General features: G+C 40.2%; 1 protein-coding gene across 12 annotated transcripts in view; it reads right to left on the bottom strand.

The window, feature by feature from the left end:
• Positions 1-21,900, bottom strand: part of PRKN (parkin RBR E3 ubiquitin protein ligase) — a 1,377,649-nt gene that overhangs the window by 184,758 nt on the left and 1,170,991 nt on the right. For 10 of the 12 annotated variants that reach the window (XM_071095931.1, XM_011750983.3, XM_011750978.3 and 7 more), the window contains one exon: positions 20,961-21,110. In XM_071095931.1, the coding sequence (XP_070952032.1) occupies positions 20,961-21,110 (150 nt within the window). The other 2 variants (XM_071095934.1, XM_011750985.3) reach the window with 2 other exon arrangements.

Here is a 21,900-nt window from a genome sequence, read left to right as displayed (position 1 = left end):
CATTCTCTGGCTCTCCAGTCTTCTTTATGAGACTGGCCTCTACAGGGCTGGAGTCTCTTTTCTGACAGTGCACTGAATCAGCTGTCTGAAGAACCCTTGGGGGAGACTGATGGCCCTTCCCAGACACTGTTTCTCTAGGTCAGCTCAGTTTACCCAAAGGCCACAGGCATTGCTGCCTCCTTTAACACAGCACTGCTTTCAAACATTTCTTTCCCCCCACTCAGTCCTCAGAGACTTAGAATTAACTTGAATAAATTCCCCTAATCTGAGACTGTATTTTAGAAATCTGTTTATCCCTCAAAATATTTAACATATATTTGTGGGACAGAAGAATTTCCATAGATATAATATATGCATAAAATGTCACTGTTAAAGTAATCCTCAGGGGAAAGACTTTTCATTTGTGACTTTACTTAGCCATGTCATATTGAGACAGGATTTTATTCTGATTGGTGGTTCTGGTTTTCTCTTTCTGTTTGTTAATGAATACTGGTAAACCTCCCAGCTACAAATATCTCCTGATATGTTAAAGAAATAGAGTTTTCCATAGCTGTAGTGGGTGCACAGCTGTGGGAATGCAATGTGGCCTCCCATACACTCCAGGAGGTATTCCTGTGCCCCTTCCACGAAGGAAAGGCGATGCCTTAACCCTTTTGGAGAGGCAAGCAGTCTTGAAGCCCTCAATGGTATCCACTAGCACCCCAGTGATAATGGGAAATAAGACAGGAACATGCAGAGCTCCCACTGAGAAAAGATCCTAGAAATCATAGCAGAGCAGTAGGGTCTTTCTCAACTGTGTCCAAGTGGATATGGGGTTGTGTACAAATAGTGCCCCCTCATATAACACACAATTGACTCCAGGGCACACCCGTACTTTGAACATCTAATTGTTTTCAAGAATGCTGTGAAAAGTTGTTGCGAGATACCTGGGATCAAGACTTCTGAAGTAAAGGGTTGAGGTTAGACATTGAGTAACTTCTTGTCAGTAAAAGCAATTAAACACTGCCTTGGGAGATGGTATAATTATCTCTTGGGGAGGTGACTATTTGTCTTGAATGATTAGGTGAAGTCCAGTGAGAAACTAAGAGACTGGATGAAAATTCTTGGAAATTAAGCCACAACTGAAAAAAGGAGCCAAGTAAATAAGGCCTTCCCTGAGGCCTCATACTGTATACCAAGGGCCGAAGAAGTCAAGTTTGCCTGCCTCGTGGTTCTAGCTTAGAAGGCAGGAATCCTGCTTTGTTTTTATCTGAATTATTGTGTTGATATTCACAAGAACAGTCTTGTTTGAAAATCTTAATTTAGGAGTCTGTCACTTAAAACAGCTGTCTTATGTCTATGAGATGTATGAGCCACAACCACAGATTCCTCTCCCTAGTCAGCGCATGCCTTCCTGTTCCAGTGAAATGTAGGGTATTGAAAGGCAAGAGTCTCATCTTCCAATATCCGACTTGATGAGCGATTGCTGAAAGTAGATGCCTCAGGGAATGTGAGAAGACAAGGATGGGGATGATTTTGACACCTGGTTGTGGCTGATGGCCGTGTCCCTCCAGCTACCTCACCTGGGGCCACAGTGAGCATCAAGTTCACAGGTTTAGTGAGGCGAGTCACACATTAGCCCATCTGCTCTGGTAATATCAATACCAGAATGCAAGACAGCTCCGAGTCTTAAAGATGGAAGATGCCTCCTTTTGCAGAGGAACAGGAAACAGTGGCACAGGAAAGGTAAATGGCTTACTTAGGACCTCACAGCACTGGGACAGAGAGATGGCTGGTTTCTCTTTAAACTCACACAGTTTCAGTTTCCAGTAATAAAACACCTAAACCTCCATACTTGGATGAAGTATAGCCCATTCATAGAATTACAGCAGCTCAGTTTAAGAGAGGCCGTGTTGGAAGAGGCTGTCCTACAGATAAGCTGTCTTCCGCAAAGTAAGATATAAAAATATTTTCGAAATCAAAGAAGATTTATAAACATTATTTGTACAACTGATTTTTATCTCTGGCGGGAAAATTGTTCATGGGTTAAACATTCTTTCATATGTTTCTCACATTTGAGAAGTGGAGATTTAATTGCTCACATTTTGATGATGAAGAAAAATATCATTTGACACAAATTAATGTCAGTCCTTGTGGGACCAGTTCCTTTTCCATGGTACATAAATAATACAGGAACGTTAATCTACTTTGTAGAGCAGTGAAACTTATTGAGCAAGTTATAAAAACAACAGAGCAGCAAAAACATTTTTCGTAAGAAGCATCAAAAAACAAAGAAAAACCCTTTATTCATTTCCCACCACTCTGATGTTTTAGCCAACTTTTTTTGTCACTGGGCCATGACTGTGCACATGGGCTTCTTGCCATCACTTAAATGGACACTTCTCAAACTCTCCCTCACGGGTGTTCCTGGACAGCACAGGAAAGAGAACAAAGAGAACAAAAACTACTTGGAATGTCTGGAGGTCATAGCCCAAAGGAAGGGCTGTAAATTTAGACACTTTTTGAAGATTCCTGTGTTTGGTTCAACATAAAAGTATCATTCCCCACCCAGACCTGCCCCAGTGTCTACGCAAATGCACCTTCTCCTGTGGCACTGGGTATCATCTTCCACATCAGGTATCCTGGTTTGAAAAATCATACTTTTAGAAGAAATTGTCCTTTCCATTTTCTCAGCCCTTCCAGAGACCAGCAGGAATTGGAGCAGCCTCATTCCATGTCTACGAAGACCTGTAAGGCTTGCGTCTTTTCTCTCTCTCTCTTTTTTTTTCTTTTTTTTTTTTTTTTTGGAGATGGAGTTTCACTCTTGTTGCCCAGGCTGGAGTGCAATGGCGCGATCTCGGCTCACCGCAACTTCCACTTCCAAGGTTCTAGCGCTTCTCCTGCCTCAGCCTCCGGAGTAGCTGGGACTACAGGTGCCCGCCACCACGCCCGGCTAATTTTTTCATTTTTTAGTAGAGATGGAGTTTCACCGTGTTAGCCAGGATGGTCTCAATCTCCTGACCTCGTGATCCGCCCACCTTGGCCTCCCAAAGTGCTGGGATTACAGGTGTGAGCCACCACACCTGGCCCAAGGCTTGCTTCTTTTAAGAGAAAAGGCTGTCAATCTGCTCTACTTCAGAGAACAGACCAATTATTGGAGAGCTTCAACAATTCCTTTCTAACGATAATTCAAATCTTTACCAAAATCCTAACACATCAAATTTCAGTTTCCTATTTTCAACTACCTACAGGATATTTTATTGCTTCAAACAGAACATAGCACTCCACCACCAGATAATAATGTTTATTTTACCTGAATGCAAGTTCCACCAGTTCCATCATTTGTCCAGCCTTAAAAATAATTGTGCAAGGCCAGGTGTGGTGGTTCATGCCTGTAATCCCAGCACTTTGGGAGGCCTAGGTGGGCGGATCACGAGGTCAGGAGATTGAGACCATCCTGGCTAACACAGTGAAACCCCGTCTCTACCAAAAATACAAAAAATTAGCCGGGCATGGTGGTGGGCACCTGTAGTCCCAGCTACTTGGGAGGCTGAGGCAGGAGAATGGCATGAACCCGGGAGGTGGACCTTGCAGTGAGCTGAGATCATGCCACTGCACTCTAGCCTGGAAGACAGAGCCAGACTCCGTCTCAAAAAAAAAAGAAAAAAAAAAAAAATTGTGCAAATGCCACCCCCCACCCTCACCCAGCAACATTGCTGAGGAAACCGATACATTCCCACATTTTAATGACCCAGTGTTGGAAGAAATCAACTAAATGAGTTAAAAGTGTCCCGAGGCAGGTGGCCCAGTAAGACCACCCCAAAGAAAGGAACCTGGGCAGAATCCAAAACAGGTTAAAAGGAGAAGATTTTCTCTTTAGGGGGCTTGTACGTGTGAGTGACCATGGACATATACACTGCAAATGTGTAGGGCTATTTAGGAGCACTGTCCCTGCTGCTCTAGGGCACCTATCCTTTGGAAAGAGTCAGGGTGCTCTGAAAAAAATCATGTCAGTCTTACCAGCAAGGGAATTATAAATCTGAATATCAGACAGGCAGGTGGATTACCTGCGTCTGTTATCCAGGCTTGGGAAATGGAGGTGCTCAGGGATGAGAATGATGAGATTATAAAAGAACAGCTTTGAGGAATGTTTTGGAACTGTTACAATGGACCCTACTTTTAGGGATACATAGAAAAAGCCTTTGCAAACACTGGAGATACACGCATACAAGGAAATTAGATAGATGCCAAAAGTGTTTAATAAAGAAGGGGTTTGGGGTAAACATTTGCAAATCTTCACCTTCATACCGTTCCCTGAAACAAAAAACTAATTTCAATTTAAAATTTTCACTATAATTAGCTCTATTAAAAATCTATCTATCTATCTATCTATCTATCTATCTATCTATCTATCCTCTCTCTCTCTCTATACACACACACACACACACACACACACACACATATATATATATATAAAATCTATGTATCTACAAGTACAAAATGCTTCTCCTTGCAGAAAAATTTGGCCTAGAGACTTTGGGATCTGTGTAAAACTAACTGGATTAAAATTCAAATGCACAAGTTTCAGGGTTCACTTAAGTAAAAAAATAACTTTTTCATAGGTAAAATGGTAAGAAGTTTATTTCTGGATCTAGTTTGTGAAACAGGGGTGTGTATATGGGTGTGTGTGTGTGAGTGTGGGTGTATGTATCTAGTATGTGTGTGTGTGAGTCTGGACCCAGCTCCCTACTCAGGGGTTTATTCCATACTCTATCTGTTCCAGGGTGGGCTGTGATTCCCAGTGTACTAATGTTAAATGCTCTAAAGACACTGAAAATATCTAGGGTGGTTATAAATTAACTTTGTGGGGTTTTTTACTTGCTTTTGTTTGTATTTTTGAAATAAATTAATTCAGACAAAAAATCCTTGCTAAATAGAAACCATGGGTTACAAGAGTGGGAAGACGCTCACTTGGTAACACGGCTGGAATGTCATGGTCAGAAGGTCTTTCCTGCCTTTCACTTTTTCATGTTCACTGGTGCATGCACGTGGGTGCTGGGATATCTGAGTCAAGAAGGGTGGCTGTCACAGTCCACCCCTTACACCTGCCATCACTTCTCAAATATTGGTAGAAAGCCTCTTATAAATCTGCAAATCTTTTCACTCTCGGGACTTTTCCATATGAAACCCTCTTATACAATTATATGTGTGTTGGATACCATGGTGGATGCTGAGGAAACAGTAAGGAAAATTTGCTATTTAAGACTTTTAAATATTACACTCATATTTTTAGATTAAAAAATGAAAGGCAGCAAATTATGCAGCATAATGAAGATGGGTGAGTATAAATATTCTATAGTGTACCATACTAGCTATTACACATTATACAGAGAGTGGTTAGGAATTCAATTTCTAAATAATCTCTAAAATAAAATAATGATCCAAATCTTCCACATCCCCAAGGTTTCAGCCTTAAATGCATATGATATTACAAACCTAAAATTCTTAAAATAATTTCTGAAAACTAGTGATATAGGAGTTAAAAAGAAAGTACTTAGGCAGACAGTGAGGGTGCGCAAGTCCTCAGTAAGGTTTTTCTTTTAACGAAAAGCAGCCCCCAAATCATTTTCCTTTCCAACAAGAGCAGCCTGTAAAATCGAGCTGCAGACACAAACAAGCATGCTGGAAACTTGCACGGGTACATGCTGGCAGTTGTGCCCATAGGAATATAGTCCCTGGGACTAGCCATGCTCGAAATGGCGGCTCCATCTTCTCTTTTTGCCAGCCACATGTACAGTCAGGAGCAGAAAAGATGGCCCCATCAAGTGGAAAGTCTGTTTGCATAATAAGATTAGGGTGGGGCCAAGAGCCTTCTCTGCGTGCTATGTAAATGCCACACCTGGTCAAACCAATCTGTGAGTCCTACATAAATCAGACACTGCCTCCTCAAGGCTACCTATAAAAGCTGCTGTGATCCGCCACCTTGACCCTGTTTTTCAGACATTACTCTCTTGCGAAGAGCTGCTCTCCTCTCTCCTTTCTTCTGCCTATACTTTCCACTTCTTAACCCACCCACGTGTCTGTGTACTTAATTTTCTTGGCGTGAGATAAGGAACCCTGGGGATTTACCCGGGACTACCAATGCTGCTTCACTAGTAGAAGGAGAAAAGATAAATAGTGATTCCTGTTTTATAAGGTCGGAAGGCTGTATATTCACACAAGATACTCACCGTCACAGTGGTCTCTGTGACTTTCAATGAACCCCCTTTCCACCTGTTCTCCTCACCCTCACACTAGATTACTTTTTCCAAAAGATCTGATCATGTCCTGGCCTCCATGGTCTGCAGGATGAAGTCCCAAATCCTTAGCCCACAGGGCCAGACTCCCTTTCCCTCTCTTGTTCTTGATCAGGCACCATGAGCCCACAACTCCTCCCCATCGCCTACTCGTTCCTCCCTGGCCGTGTTATCTGCAGCTGCCTGGCTTCCTGACCCTTCACTCTGGTGCAGAATCTTCTGCCTGAAATATTTCAGTCACCACTTTAGGCCAAATTTTTCCATCCCTCAGTGTGCTTAATGAAGCTCCCCATTCTTGATTCCAAACCTTTTCCTTTCTCACAGCATCATTCATGACACAATGAGTGTGCTGAATGCAGGGGTCATTGCTGAGGATACAAAAATGAATAGAAGGCAGCTCCTGCTCACCCCACCAGCAGCCCCACAGCAGCTCCACATGTGGGCAAGTGGTATGCACACAAGCAGTGTGACACACATGACTATGAGGTGTGTTCACAGTGATGCAGGAACTGGGTCATTAAGGTCATTAAGCATCCTGGATTTCTGTGGGACATTCCCCGGCACAATTACATGTTGCCATGTGGCTATGCTGTTTCACACAGACGTGCCTTGTCTTCCCATTAGATGATGTGTTTCTCCAGCACAGTGGCTGTGGCATCACCTCTGTGTGCCTGTAGCATCTAGCAGAGAGCCATATACATACTGGATAACCAATTCATGCATGTAGAATAAACAATTTTCCCCTACAAGTATTACTGATTTATTTTCAATATAAGGGAGAATATACTGAATTTTTCCCCTTGGTGAATGTTTCTTATGAGAATAGCTTAGTTGCTAAAAACAGCATGATTTCTAGTGATTGCGGTAGAAGAATAAAAGCTAAAACTCCTAGGACTTCTGTTAGAAATGTAAGTCAGAAGCTGATATTACTCCAAGTTCTACGTGAAATATCATATTCAATTTGTAACTCCAAAAGCTTTAGTCCGTGGAACGTGTGGTTCTACATGGTTTAGTAGTGCCTTTGTATGTGACATGAGAACAAAATAATCAGCAGGTGTAAATGTCAATCCAACTAGAGAATTTTCTAGAATTGTGCCTCTGCTTTCAGTTTATGGCAATACTGAATGCGAACTCTATTTATCTGCACAACTTCCGAAGGTTATTGTGGCAACACCTTTTAATAGAAGGGGTGAATACAATTTTATGGGTATTATTGAGAGTTGGAGGTCTAATTTCTCATGCCTGGGAATACAGAAAGTGAAAAATATATATTGTTAAAAAGAACATCACCAAGGAAATACTCAATTCTGTTAGAAATAAAAAAGAAGTAGCTTCTTGCCAGAATACTTTTTTCTTTTCCTGCATGAAAATATGAAACTCTGAGACTGGAGACAAGTGAATGGTATTTGAGTAATGATAAAAGGAGACAGAAAAGACACCAGATGAGGCAGAGACTGACATTTGTCCGCTCATCATCCATTCGCCCTTTTCTTCATAGGAACAGTTTCTAGCTGGGCACATTGCACCCAGAATAAAGATATTTCCCAACTGCTTTGGGGGCTGGCCATGTAGCCTCACAAGTAACTTTTCTCTGTCAGAATATGAGTGCAATGTTGTGTGCTACTTCCAGATTTGACCTTTAAAGAGACTGGGAATGTCCTCTTCTCCTTCCCCTTTGTTTCTGGTTGAAATGTGGACCTGGGGCTGAGCCACCTTACACCATGTAGATGAAGGCAACTAAAGGCTTGGTGGAGTGGAGCATCCCAGCTCCAGACATAATTTTATGAGAGAGAGAAATAAACTCCCATCCACTTATGTCACTGTAGTCCTAGGAATTGGCCACACGCCATGGAACTAGTGTCAGAATAATATAATGGAGGCTACTACAATCCATTTAGCCAGAGAGGAACAAAAAGATTTTTTTAAATTGCTGATTACCGTTACAGTGGACACGAAAACATTATGGAATATAATAATCTGGAGGTGATTTTGTTTGCTACTAAAAAGCTCCAATCAAATAATTCTTTTTTTTTTTTCCAATATCTGCTCAAAGTCCTTAGTAAATGAATTCCTTTGGTCATTATTAAGAGAAATAAATGCCTGTGTGCCCATTAAGAGATTTTGATTGGAGAAACAGAAAGCTCCAATTTAACTGGCTTAAATGGAAAGGAAATGTATCATATCCCATTACAGGCAGTCCAACAATGGAGTGGCTTCAGAGCTGATGCACTCAGTAGTGTAATGAACCCTAGAAGGGCCTGGATCTTCTCAAACCTGATCACTAGTAAGGGTCACAGGATTAGCAAGACTGGTTTAGACTACTCAGAACTCACTACTGACCTGGAAAATGAGGTCATTTCCCAAAGCGGTGCACATTTGAAAAAAAGAAAAAAAAAATAGGTTCTGTTAGCAAGAGAAAGGGGGAGATTGACGTCAGGAGGGAAACTGACATTTTAGTCTACAGTCTGTCTGTTGTGCACACACAGATTCTAACTATGACCTGATAGAAACTTGCCCCTGCTGGCTGACAGCCAGGTGCTGGGGGTCACGCTCTATCAGCAAGCAGTTCTGTTTGTACAGGGAAGGTAAATAGCCTACAGAGTTGGTTTCATGCTGGCTATTTTATTCACATTCCGAGGTAGCTTGTGTCCCTGCAGATTTCTGATTTTACATCAATGATGTTTAACGTGATGCTCAGAATATTAAAAGCACACCCAGTAAGTGTTTTATCTAAATCGTGTTTACAATGGAAGTTTTGTGCTTTTCTGAGGTCTTGCAAAAACAATCTGTGGTTTCTTTAGACCAAGGAACTAAAAATAGACACAGTGACATAGTCTCCAAACAGCAATTTTGAGATGGAAACCTCTGTTACATTAACAAGGTGAAGCAGTTCCCATCCATCCCATTACAGGAAGTTCTGGGTCGATAGATTTAGTCTCACACAGATCTTATCTCTTTAATCCTCTCTCTCTACTTCAACTTTTTTTATTGATTAAGCAGCTTCTGAACTTTACAGCAATACAATACTGCTTATACAAAGCCCAGTCATGTCATCACATAAAAGAGTTTTTGAGAAGTCTACTTTGATTTAGATTTCTTTCTTTCCAAATAGCAGCTATCTTCTGAATACACAGCTTTTCTATGTACTTCCTATTTACATGTACAATCATTTAAATGAACGGTCTAAACAAGGTTGATTAATCACTGGGAAATTTCTCTTTTAGGACACATCCATTCCAAGCTCTACATTCTTTAAAACTCCAGCAAATAAAATTCCATCTTATTTCTGATGCAAATGACTAACTTACAAGTTAACTGGACTATTTATTCTATTTCCTTCAAATAATCAGGAAATGTCAAAACGCAGGCTTGTACACATAAAGAACAATGCTTCAAGTTCTTTTTTTTTTTTTTTTTTTGAGACAGAGTCTCGCTTTGTCGCCCAGGCTGGAGTGCTCTGGCGCGATCTCGGCTCACTGCAAGCTCCGCCTCCCGGGTTCACGCTATTCTCCTGCCTCAGCCTCCCGAGTAGCTGGGACTGCAGGTGCCCGCCGTCACACCCAGCTAATTTTTCATATTAGTAGAGACGGGGTTTCACCATGTTAGCCAGGATGATCTCGATCTCCTGACCTCGTGATCTGCCCGCCTTAGCCTCCCAAAGTGCTGGGCTCAAATTCTAAGAAGGACACAATCAAAAGCTTGCATTTGATAATGTGTAAGAATTATTTAGGGATATGTCACATTCTGCAAGTGGACTGGGTTCATCTACATGGGGAGGTGGCCACAGGAAGAGTGAACACAGACTTCCTCCAAATTACAGCCCTGATGGTTTAGCACTAATACCTTGAGAGGAATTGGGAAAAAAAATCACTTGGCATCAAATTCCCAGACTGTCCCTTAACTCTGGTCAATAACCAACATGGCCCTGTGAAGAAAAATGTGATGTGTGTCAGGAACAATATATTATCTATCTGAAAGAGAGTAACAGGCGACTTTGATTAGAGAAACAGGCATTCTTGGCCTTCTTCTATAGAAAGGAGGAAGAAAATTGCTTTTTGGAAGTGCAGCAATAGGCCCGCTTGACAAATTACCTCCTAGAGTGCAACAGTGAGGCTTATCTCCTTCTGACTGGGCTCCTTCTCACTTGTACACTTCTTCTGATCCTGGTTCAAGAATGGGCAAACAGACAGGCAAGGGTTATACATTGGACCTGGGCCTTACCTGTGGCTTTGTAGTTACTTGATGTTTTCCTTCTCCTTGGAAAATATTCTAAAATAAATTGGACTTTAAGAAATCTCCTTAGTCTCCATCCACAACATCAACTTTTTAATGGACAGTGGGGACAAAGGCCTGTATGGTAGGCTTGGATAGTTCTGCCAGGTGTACCTCCTAAGGACCTCCAAATCTTAGGGGAGGTGGGACTGAAGGTCAAGCCAGGCCAGATCAGACTTGCCCAGGGCACACTTCAAGTTTCCACTTCGTGGTGCAAAAGAGGCAAAAGTGAGTCTTTGAGGACCTCAACTGGTAGAACCCGGGGGCCCACTGAGATGCCAAGTGGAGAAGGAGGAAAAATGGCTGCATTCCTTGGAATCTTAGGAAATGTGATTTCTACATCTGTTGCAGATTCTTGGAAACCAGTGCCCATGGGACTGGCTGGTCTTTACCCAAGAAAAGCCCTATTCCCTCCCAGGAGCTTGTAGAGACAGCTGATTGAATAATTGATCGACTTAGCCTTTCCCAATGGGATGTTGGACAAGCAAGAGAAATGCCTGGCACTCTAGTCCTGAGCGCTCATTCTGTGTGGGCTCCCTTGAACTCTGCCTAAACGTCATGAACAACAGGAATAACAGCAGTTGCTTAGCGCCGGCCTTGGTGTTCCTGTTTCGTGTGAAGAGTGAGGGTGTGCTGCTTCTTCATCATGCCATGGGGCTAACATGGGATGCTCTGGGCATATGCTAGACGATCTCTGCCCTGACCCTCAAGGGGCACTAGCTGAACAAATGCCCTGTAGGAAGATGATTGCTAGAATACAGAGATGTGCAAAGTAGCAATGGGACATGTTTTCCTGTAATGTAAGAACTATTTAGACATTTTGTGTAATTTAATTAAAACATCACTGATTTGCCTTGGCTGCTCAATACATTTGGTGACATGTTTCAGAGACCCTATTTTGCGAAGGTAAATTAAATTTCCCAGTGGACTTCATTCTCATTAAAAAATGACATTCAGCTACGTGGGTATGACAGGAGAGTTGCTCCTGACACCTTCCAGTTTAAGAGTGGCCAGCCGGACCACCACCTGCAGGCCTGGCTCTTTCTGGAACAGCAGCGAGGCTCCATGGAGCTGGTTTCTGTGCCCTCGGTCTCTGCCAGTGAAAAGCGTATTTCCTTCTCCCTAGTCTAACCTCAAAGAAACACTATGCCTAAAAAGGTGTAAAATTCTACCTAATTTAATTATTGGTCACATTGCTTTTATTTTTAACATGTAACATTACTAAGTTTAATTAAGAAAAAAAAGTAATTCATAAGCTCAGTCCCTCATGCTATAAAAAAGTAACTACCAATCTACATGTTCAGGAACCTCAAACATTCTAGAAGGTTATAAACTGAAAAGTAAAGGCTTCCTCCCTCACATCATCACTTCCTCTACCCAAAGGCAGCCACTGTTCCCGGGGTGTCTTTGCTTCTTTCCGGAAAATATCTTACACACTCATGTGCATTGATCCCCTTTTCATGCTGTCTTTACTTCATTCTGTGTATTAAAAGTGGTTCCGTATCAGGACACGGATTGACCTCACTCTTCATAACAGAGTATTGTATTCCGCTGTATAATTATGTCAAGAACATACTTAGCTGCTGTAATACTATGGAAAAGTTGATCATTTCCATATTTTTATCTAATACAAAATAGTGCTGGAAAGGGGAAGATCGCCATTCAGAATGCTGGGGTTTAGGGAGATGCAAGCTGCCCCCAGGTCTGTCCCAGCTGAGCTGGACCCAAGCACTACCTCCTTAGGATTGTTCTCGCTGTTTGCAGAAGCACTTCTTCACACATGGAAAACAAAAACACAATCTACATGTCATTTTTTTGGTTATTATCATAATGCCCCATGCAGTTAACATTCTATGAGATTGACACATGGTGACACTTGCCCTATGAAAATATTTTATTTATCATTTATTGTTATATAAGTTATTCTCATGTTCATTTAATAGGGATCCTTGGAAGGAGAGTTACTAAGCACACATGATCACAAAATTTCATCCCATCTTCTCTAACTGATCTTAAACCCGTAAATATATATATCAATGGCAGTGTTAGAAAGAAAAAGATTTTACTGTAAAAATATACTGTAGTCTCAAAAACACATTTGAGGCAATTATACTATATAATTTAAAAAGCCATGCTTTCATTAATTCTCTACAAAAAAGAACTATTGTGGGCCTAATGGCTCTGATTTTTGGGTATCACCTGTTCATTGTGACTAGCAGTACGCAACTCAGCACTATGCATTAGAAAAATAAAGCAAGCCATCTGAATCCCAAGTAGCTTCATAAGACACCTGTCTTACAAAATGTACCACACAAAAGGTAGTTCTTGCTCTATAGAGCTGAGGAAATGCTGAGTGTGCTGTTCTGCTTGCTCAAGCAATACGTGTTTGCATATTGAAAGCTTTAAGTCCTATAGGAAAGAAATTGGTTTAATCTGGCTTACCCGGTGCCTCCAACTATTGGATTGCAGATCTCTGCTCCATCTCTCTGTACCCCAACTCCTGCCATGGTCCTGGCAACATCTGTTGGAACCTGGATTGCATGACCCCTACTCTGGAAAATGCTGCTTCATATTTTTATAGTCAAGAAATTGCTGTATTTTGGTAAAGTTTTTTTTTTCCCTCCCTCAACTATAGCTGAATAGCTCAAAGTGCTTGTGTTGAAAACACAGGAAACCTTGAGTTTGTAAATGGTACTCCTTGGACAGACGTCCCGGTCTTTTCCCAGACCGGAATTGTCCAATAGAACTTTCTGCAGGGATGAAAATGGGCTATATCTGCACTGTTCAATACAGTAGCCACCTGCCATGTATGGCCACTGAGCGCTTGGAATGTGGTTACTGTCACCGAGGAACTGACTTTTTAATTATGCTTACTTTTAAACAGCCATGTGTGGCTAAAGGCTGCCATGTTAGACACACAGCCCTATACAGAGTTCAGCGCATGACCAAAATAAATGCACAGAAACAATTCAATCTTCACAAGAAGCCTGTTTTCAGGACTGTTCTGAGCTCTCTGCAGCTTGTAAAGCTAAAGAATTGTCCTCCAATCGATTTGCCATAAAACTGATTTTCTAACACATTATTCAAAAAGATGGATCTTATGATTTTGAAAGAGTATAATTATTGGCCAGGTGCAGTGGCTCACGCCTGTAATCCCAGCACTTTGGGAGGCTGAGGTGAGTAGATTGCCTGAGGTCAGGAGTTCAAGACCAGCCTGACTAACATGGTGAAACCCCATCTTTACTAAAAACACAAAAATTAGCTGGGCGTAGTGGCAGGTGCCTGTAATCCCAGCTACTCGGGAGGCTGAGGCAGGAGAATCGCTTGAACCTGGGAGGCGGAAGTGGTAGTGAGCCGAGATTGTGCTATTGTACTTCAGCCTGGGTGACAGAGTGAGACTCCGTCTCAAAAAGAAAAAAAAAAAAGAGTATAATTATTTCATATTTACTTTTATTTCAACAAAAACTGGTTAAAGACAATGAGAATGGCTAGTGGTCTGTGTTGGGTTAAAAAAAAATACACTTTTCTATATGCAGCTGAGCCTTGAACAACATGCGTTAGAATGTAAGTCCACTTATATGTTGATTTTCTTCTGCCTCGGTCACCTCTGTAATAGCAAGACCAACCCCTCCTCTTCCTCCTCAGCCTACTCAACATGAAGACGATGAGGGTGAAGACCTTTATGATGATCTACTTCCGTTTAATAAATAGAAAATACATTTTCTCTTCATTATGATTTTCTTAACGTTTCCTTTTCTCTAGCTTACTTTATCATAAGAATATAGTTATAATACATGTGATATACAAATTCCTGCTCATTAGCCATTTATATTATTGATAAGGCTTCCCGTCAACAATGGCCAGTTGTAGTTGAGTTTAAGCTATCTGCTGACTTTTGGTTGCAGGAGGGGTTGGCACCCCTCAACTTCCAGTTGCTCATCAAAGATCAACTATACCTCAAAATCACAGAACACTTTCTAGGAATGTCTGCCAACTGATAGATGCTTTCCAGAGGAATGGTATGCAGAACTTGTTTGTACATTTGTGAACAGTTTCTTTAACTAAAATAAATACTCTCCGAAGCTTTCTATCTTTGCACTTCAAGCTGTCTCACAGGCAGAAAGTCTAGCGAGACTTATTTCCAATCTGCAAATGAGCTGATCTTAGAGTTTAAATTAGATTTTTGGACATATGTCAAATAAACATGGAATGCATATTTTTTGACATTTCATAACATCAACTTTCTTTTTAAAAATGCTCTTTGATGGAGAACATCTTGTATATCAAAGCCTAAAGTACCAACAAGATTTGATTCCACTCTCTACGTGCTGCAGTGTCCAGGCGGTTGAGGCAAACTTGCATGGGGACAGCTGGAGTGAAGGCTCATGAACCCACAGTTAGTCATCCTGAGAAACACCTGTTCTTTCCGGTGTCTCCCTGAAAACATCATGATGTAAACCACATACATTTGGAGACTAGTCTTAAAAAATCTCAATTTGGTTTAAAAAATACCTAAGCATAATTTAAATTACATATTTTTACAAAAATAAATTAAAATTGGCTTAAAGAATAAGAAAAGTAACCATTTTCTTTTTTCCTTTCATTATTAAATATTGATCATCTACATGTTTTCTCTTTCCAAGCTCCACCTATTAAAAAGACAGCTTGATATCTATTTGTTAATTTGGAGTTTAAACTCAATAATTACTGAAATCTTTGAGTAAAAGGGTAGGTATCATCATAATTTATCTTCATCGACTCCTTTCCTATGTAAAGGCTGAAAATGAGGTTCAGACTCTCATTTCACTAAAACCTCCAACAATATTTTAACGCTGTTGTTATAAGTGGTTCGAAATAACAATTTTAACCAAAAACATATATACACTTCTTTGCACGAAGTAGGCCATATCCTATACTTGCACAGGCCTAGAACCACATTTGCGGGAGGCTTTACAACTTCATTTTTATAATTTTTGGAACTCTTTTTAAGAAAATCAATGCAAGAAAGTGAACATGGTTAAGAGGATTTGGAAAGGACCCATGCAAGCAAGGAGCCCAAGGTGAAGGCCTCGTTAGTTCCCTGACAAATCTGCCTCTGAACAACACAGGACGGTGTTTGTTTAAGGAGAGAGTGACTGTTAGAGGCCTTAAGAAATTCATCGCATTTCCTTAACTTATGGTCACTAATAAGATTTTTGAAATTCTATTTTCATTTAAATGTGTATTTTTCTGCAGTTGCTAAATTTTGTTTCTGGATTTCTAATTAAAAACAGAAAACTCCTCATCCAACTTCAAGCATTATTTTAATAAATTATCTCCCAGACATATAATACTCTGAGACAACACCAAATAAGATAAAGATGGTTTATTTATAGATAACTCGGAAGGTCTGATTGCCATAGCTTTCTGCATTCCCAGGTCAGTGAGTATAATGTATTCCATATTTTGATGCTGTTTTCCAGTACTAAACACGTCAACATTTTGCATCAGAGTCATAAAAGTTTGTGAGATAGTTCTGATGACTAGCAATAAGGCCAGAAAAAAAGAATAATGCATAACGTGAATTCTTCAGGAAATCAATTAATTTTTTTTTTTATGAGCAGTAGTAAAAGTAGGATCTAGGGTTAGTAGAGTGAGGCTAGAGTAGTATTTGATACCAAAATACATTCTCTGTTGCGTTCTATCTATGTAAAAATATTCTGTGCTGAGTCAAAACTGAAATCTCAGTGCTCCCAAGAGTAACACATTTTACATATCAGAATGTACTCTTTACTTGGCCTTGTATGTAGCCTTTGATAGAGCACATCAATTCTGTAAATTCTGTAGTACCTTCAGGTTTCTAATGGACTTTTTGTGGATCCCTGAACATAGTGTTATTTTGGTTTTCTGAATTATATACTATGTGTGCTATCAAAACACTGTATATTGTATAAGTATATAAAGGTGCTTAAATATTTTTCAAAGAGGTCTTTGTTGGGGCAAGGTAAACAATTTTAATACTGGGATAAATGATGATTAATATTGGAAAATAAAAGTAATAGTTTATTGATATTACTCCTAGATTATTAAGATTTATGCAACCATTTATTCTATTCATTCATTCATTCATTCATACATTCGATGAATGTTAAACACCAAATACATGATTTACCAAGAAGAATGAAAAGGCTTAGGACAGGAATATAAAGACAGGAAACCAGTGTAACACTGCAGCTTGAATCCTGGGAGGTGGTACTTTCAAATAATTCTTTATAATGGTAATAAATTTGCTGGATCCATCCCACATTTATCAGGCCTTTCCTAGGTGGACTGACATCATCATTTAAATGGAAATCCCTGTCTTCATTTATTAGTTAAGGTACATTGCTCCTGAGGGAACAGATAAGCCTGTGACACAGTGGAGCAAAGTGTCTGGAATCTGATTTTCCAATGGACATTCCCATATGTGTGAACAAAAGACTCATAAATACTAACTATAGCACCTATTTTACAGAAGCTCAACTAAAGACACAGAAGTCTTCAGATGGAAAGGATATACAATAGAAACCACAGCTGTGTGGAAAACCACCCAGGCACATGGTGGTGGGTGAAATGACTACAAGATTAGAATCCTCTGGAGCCTAGGGCTCAACACATGGGTGTCTAGCTCCAAAAAATTTTAAATCCCACAAATGGCAGAGAATTTGGGTTTCAACTTTTTACACACTTTTTTTTTGTAACAGCAAACATTTCTTGAATACCCACATAGTAAGAGTTGTACTTTTCTATCTTGATAGTTGAAGGAAAAACATTAAGCACGGGTGAATTCACAGGCATCTCACAATAAATCTGTGAACCACACCGAGAATCACTGGAGTTAATGATGTCTAGGGCCTTTTGCACATCTAGAACTCTATATTTCTTCTACAGCTTTGCTACCAATGACTTTTCCTTGAACGATGTATTGAATGAGACACTCACTTCTCCCCGAGGCAGCTTATTTTGTTCTTCGTTGTCCATACTATTAGAGCAAAGAGTAAAAGGAGATTCATCTTCTTCTAACTTTTATGTATTGGGCCATGTTCTACTTCTGAAATGACAGAATCTAACCACAATTTCTTCCAGACAATGGCTTTCCATTATACTCCTTAAACCCAGAAAAGATGGGCAGCTTACAAGGACGTACAAACCACAGCAAAACAACATGCATCAGGAAAAGGGGAAGAGAAAGAAGGAAACAAGTAAAGCCAGGAAACCAGTTTCCAAATCCATTGTTTATGACCTCTCTATATGCTCCCAGAGCCCACAAATGTAGCTTTAGATCTTCTAGCAGTCAACTTTCAGAGGCAAACCTTATCAGTTGGTTTAACATCCTTAAAGGCAACTTTCCTCAGGACAAGCATAAGTGTGCTTGGTACTCAGATCAGACTTGAATAGTCACCATGGTTCCTTGTGGAAAAGTCTGAACCACAGGCATCACATTTCCTGTGTAACAATTACAATATAAACAAATGGCATCATGGCAAAGTAGTATTTAGGAAAAGCAATTATTTGAAGGCTAAAAATAGTAAGGTCTAGGTGCCCAATTTCCTGCTGTAGATCTGGCTACATCCTTGATTCTAGACTATTTGGAAGAGTATAGCCAATGAATGCCACATAAGCAATCTTCCTTGAATGTTGCATCTTTTGGGTGAGCTTTGGATAAATATTCATTAAGCTTTTGATTAAATATTAAATAAATCTGCACTCACTCTATGCCAGGAACTATTCTATGTATTTCACACTTATTATCTCATTTACTATTCACAATAGTCTTACACAGAGTTGCTCATATATATCCTATTTTAGAGATAAGGAAACTGACAAAGATGAAGACCACTAGTAGTTTGTGAAGCCAGGGTTGGAACTTCACACATTCAACGCAATCTCCTTTTTTAAATCACTGTGGAATTCCTTTAGCATCCAAGTCAGGTGAATATCCTTCAGTGAAAGTTTGGGATTTGAAGACAAAGGGCGATGATGAGGTCAATTTATCTCTGCTGAGAAGCCAGAGCAATGGGAATGGACGTAAGCTTGCGAAAGAGTATGGAGACTGGGGCAAAAAGGGAGGGAGGGAAAGGAAGGCATACAGTTCAGTGCATCCTTTAGAAAATCACTTCTCTGTTCTTTTTTCAGCTTCTTCAGATTGCAAACTGTGGTGGTTTAAAATATGTCCATAAATTCTTTGACCCTCTTTAAGATGGAGCCCAACTCCCTTCCCTTTGAGAGTGAGCTGGGTCTAGTATCTCACTTCTAATGAATAACGTGAGAGTGACAGGTGCAGCTTTGGGGATTTGGTTCTACAAGGCGCTGTGGTTTCCTCTCCCTGTTCTCTCTTTTGGACTGCTTGCTCTGGGGAAAGCCAGCTGCCATCATGGGGACAAACAGCCTAAGACAAGGGCCAAGTGGTAAGGAACGGTGACCTTCTGACAACAGCCGGTGAGGAACTGAGGACTTTTTTTTGCCAACAGTCATGTGCATGAGCCACCTTGGAAGTGGATCTTCCAGCCCCAGTTAAGCCTCTAGATAACTGCAACCCAGTTAAACGGCAAACTCAGGAGGAACCCTGAGCCAGAACTACCCAGTGAAGCCACTCACGGGTGATTCCTGACCCTCAGAACCTCTGTGAGATGATATATTTCTATTATGTTAAATTGTTAGAATTTGGAGTTGCTATGCAGTCATAGATAACTAATACACAATCCAGCAAACACACCTCCAAAACCAACACATCAAAACAAATTAAAATAAAGTAAGAATACATTACCTAGAATTGCCAAAGGACAAAGAAACCTTGAGAACATAGCTATCCTTCTTTAAGTCAAGTTTGCCTGCAAACTCCTTTAATCCAAAGATATTACAGCATTTTGATTCACTTCTAAAATAATTTGCCATGATTTGGAGCTTATATATATATGTTATTTACTTACGATTTACTTGTATAAAAAAGGGAACATAAAGATATTCAAGATTTCACATTACATAAACCCTTCAACATTCTTAAAGCAAGGTCAACAACCAAATGCAAAAGATGGGCCAGTGGAATTCTCTACCTCCTAAGGAAAGTTAAAATCTTAAAATCCAGCTTTAGAGGATGGAACCACAGTAGGCAATTAGCAGGCAGAAGCACACAATTTAGCCAGTAGTTAAAAACAATTCGTTAAAACCTCATTTTAAAAGATAACATTTGCTAGCATTTTGATCCCAGAGTTTGGCAACCTGCTGAGGCCACACACAATCAGTGCAGATAATTCAGCACATGATGATGGCTAAGGCTGGAGAGTGTGTCCTGATTTTCATCATCTCCAGGGAGAGTAAACATCACTTGAGTTTTCATTCAAATGCAATCACGATTATGAATCCAGAGGTATTTCTTTCCACTTAGGCACCATGGCATCTCATTATTTTTCAACTTCCACTTCCTCTACTCCATTGTTCAACCCAGGGTTTTGTGAGCCCCACTGCATGACATACAGGAAGCTTTACTAAGGGGAATGAATGCTAATTTATTTCTAGATGACTTACAGGGCTCAGCCCCAAATCAGGACTGGCAAATATACCTCTGTTATCTGTGCTCCTTCTTGCACAAAACTCCTCATGAAGTTGCAATTTTAAAAGAAACGTTTCCCATCAAAATTCAATAGACTTTTATATGCACATACACTTTCTTACTTTTCTAGGCTGCATGAAATTTAATATCAGGATTATTATCCATTTGTCATTTTAACCTATAATTTAGTAAGCCTTTTTGTGTTTGAGTTATGCTTCTTTCCCCCTTGAGCCATCAGCCTGCAGCCATAGATTCATTTGAAAAGCCAGCCAGGTCACATGGTTTGACCTCTTAGAACAAACATTTTTCACTTTTCTTATTCTGCTTCCATAAGAGACACCATTAGTTTTGTTCATCTCTATTTAAAACGATTTTTATGACACAATAACATTTCAAGTTTTCCACATTAACCTTCATTTTATTTCTTGAAACCACTTAGGCAAACAATGTCAGTAAGACGTCACTGATGGAGAATTCTTTCTCCTTCACTCCTGTCTACTTAAAGGCAACTCTGAAGAAAGAATACATTTTTGCTCTGGATCAGTTGAGTGCTGGGAGAAAAGTTTAAAAGTCTGGCCTAAGTGGTTCACAGCATCTTAAAGTAAATACTTCCATAAGCAACCAAACAGAAAATCTTAATACAACTCTTTTCCCCAAAATACATACATACATTTTCCAATCTGGAGTCCTATAAAGGAATTTAAAATCTATTTTCTTATACATAAGTTCAAAGATGTCTGAGTCCAAAGGGAAAATGAGAATAAAATAAAAATGTAATCCCAGCCCATGCGCAAAAGCAAACAAGGACAGGAACACACCGCCCCAGGGGTGCGGGCAGTACTCACCCCACAGCCCAGGCCGTTGCCGCCTTCACAGGTGACTTTCCTCTGGTCAGACTCCGGCAGCAGCCCCGCTCCACAGCCAGGGCGGGGGCATAACACGCCCCCCATCTGCAGGACACACTCCTCTGCACCATACTGCTGGTATCGGTTGTACTGCGAAACCCAAAAAGCAGAGTGAGCTTTCAAACTGACTGTTTATTTCAGCCAAAAGGGTAGGAGCTGACAGTGTATGGGATTTCTTGCTTAACCAGTTTCAGTAAAATAATGCGTGTGTGTGTGTGTGTGTGTGTCTAGGGGGAGGGAGAGGGCCGGGGGTTGATAGAGGAGGACAAATATGCTTCAATGAGAAAAAGTCTATCAAACTCAACTGGCAAGACATATAAGTGAATTTACTCTTTGCTTTTTTGTCTTCAGAAAAGAGATATCCCAAAGCTTTGTATGTTATAAGATTGCTTCTACCAACATATATTTCAACAATCTTATTTCATACACATTTGAAGGAACATACTTATGTATTAAATGATGAACACTTATAATACATCACTATCAATCTTATAAAGCAAGATATTTTCATGCCTCTATTTGAAATTCAACAAGGTTGTATAATTATTTTGAAAATCGGCCCCGCATTCCACCTCATAATTGTTGGCAGCCCACACAATATCATTGAGCTAGAAGAAGACTCATGTTAAAGAATCACATTTTCCCTTTATCATTACTCTTATTCTTAAAGCATGATTTCCTGTGTCCCTGACATCATTTCTTTCTGTTACTGTTTTGCTCAGTTTCCTTTAATGCTTTCTTCAGCCTGCAAATAAATTCCAAACCCCATCAGACCATTTTCAAGGTCTTCTTTGTGGCAGCCCTACATTTTTGATCTGTTTGTAATATAAACTCAGATCAAGTCAAATAGGTTTGCTCAAATATTAATCAAATAATGCAA

Source organism: Macaca nemestrina, chromosome 5, assembly GCF_043159975.1.
Source record: "Macaca nemestrina isolate mMacNem1 chromosome 5, mMacNem.hap1, whole genome shotgun sequence".
NCBI lineage: Eukaryota > Metazoa > Chordata > Mammalia > Primates > Cercopithecidae > Macaca > Macaca nemestrina.
The sequence above is the reverse complement of the archived record's forward strand: the minus strand, read 5'-3'. Positions and strand labels throughout refer to the sequence as shown.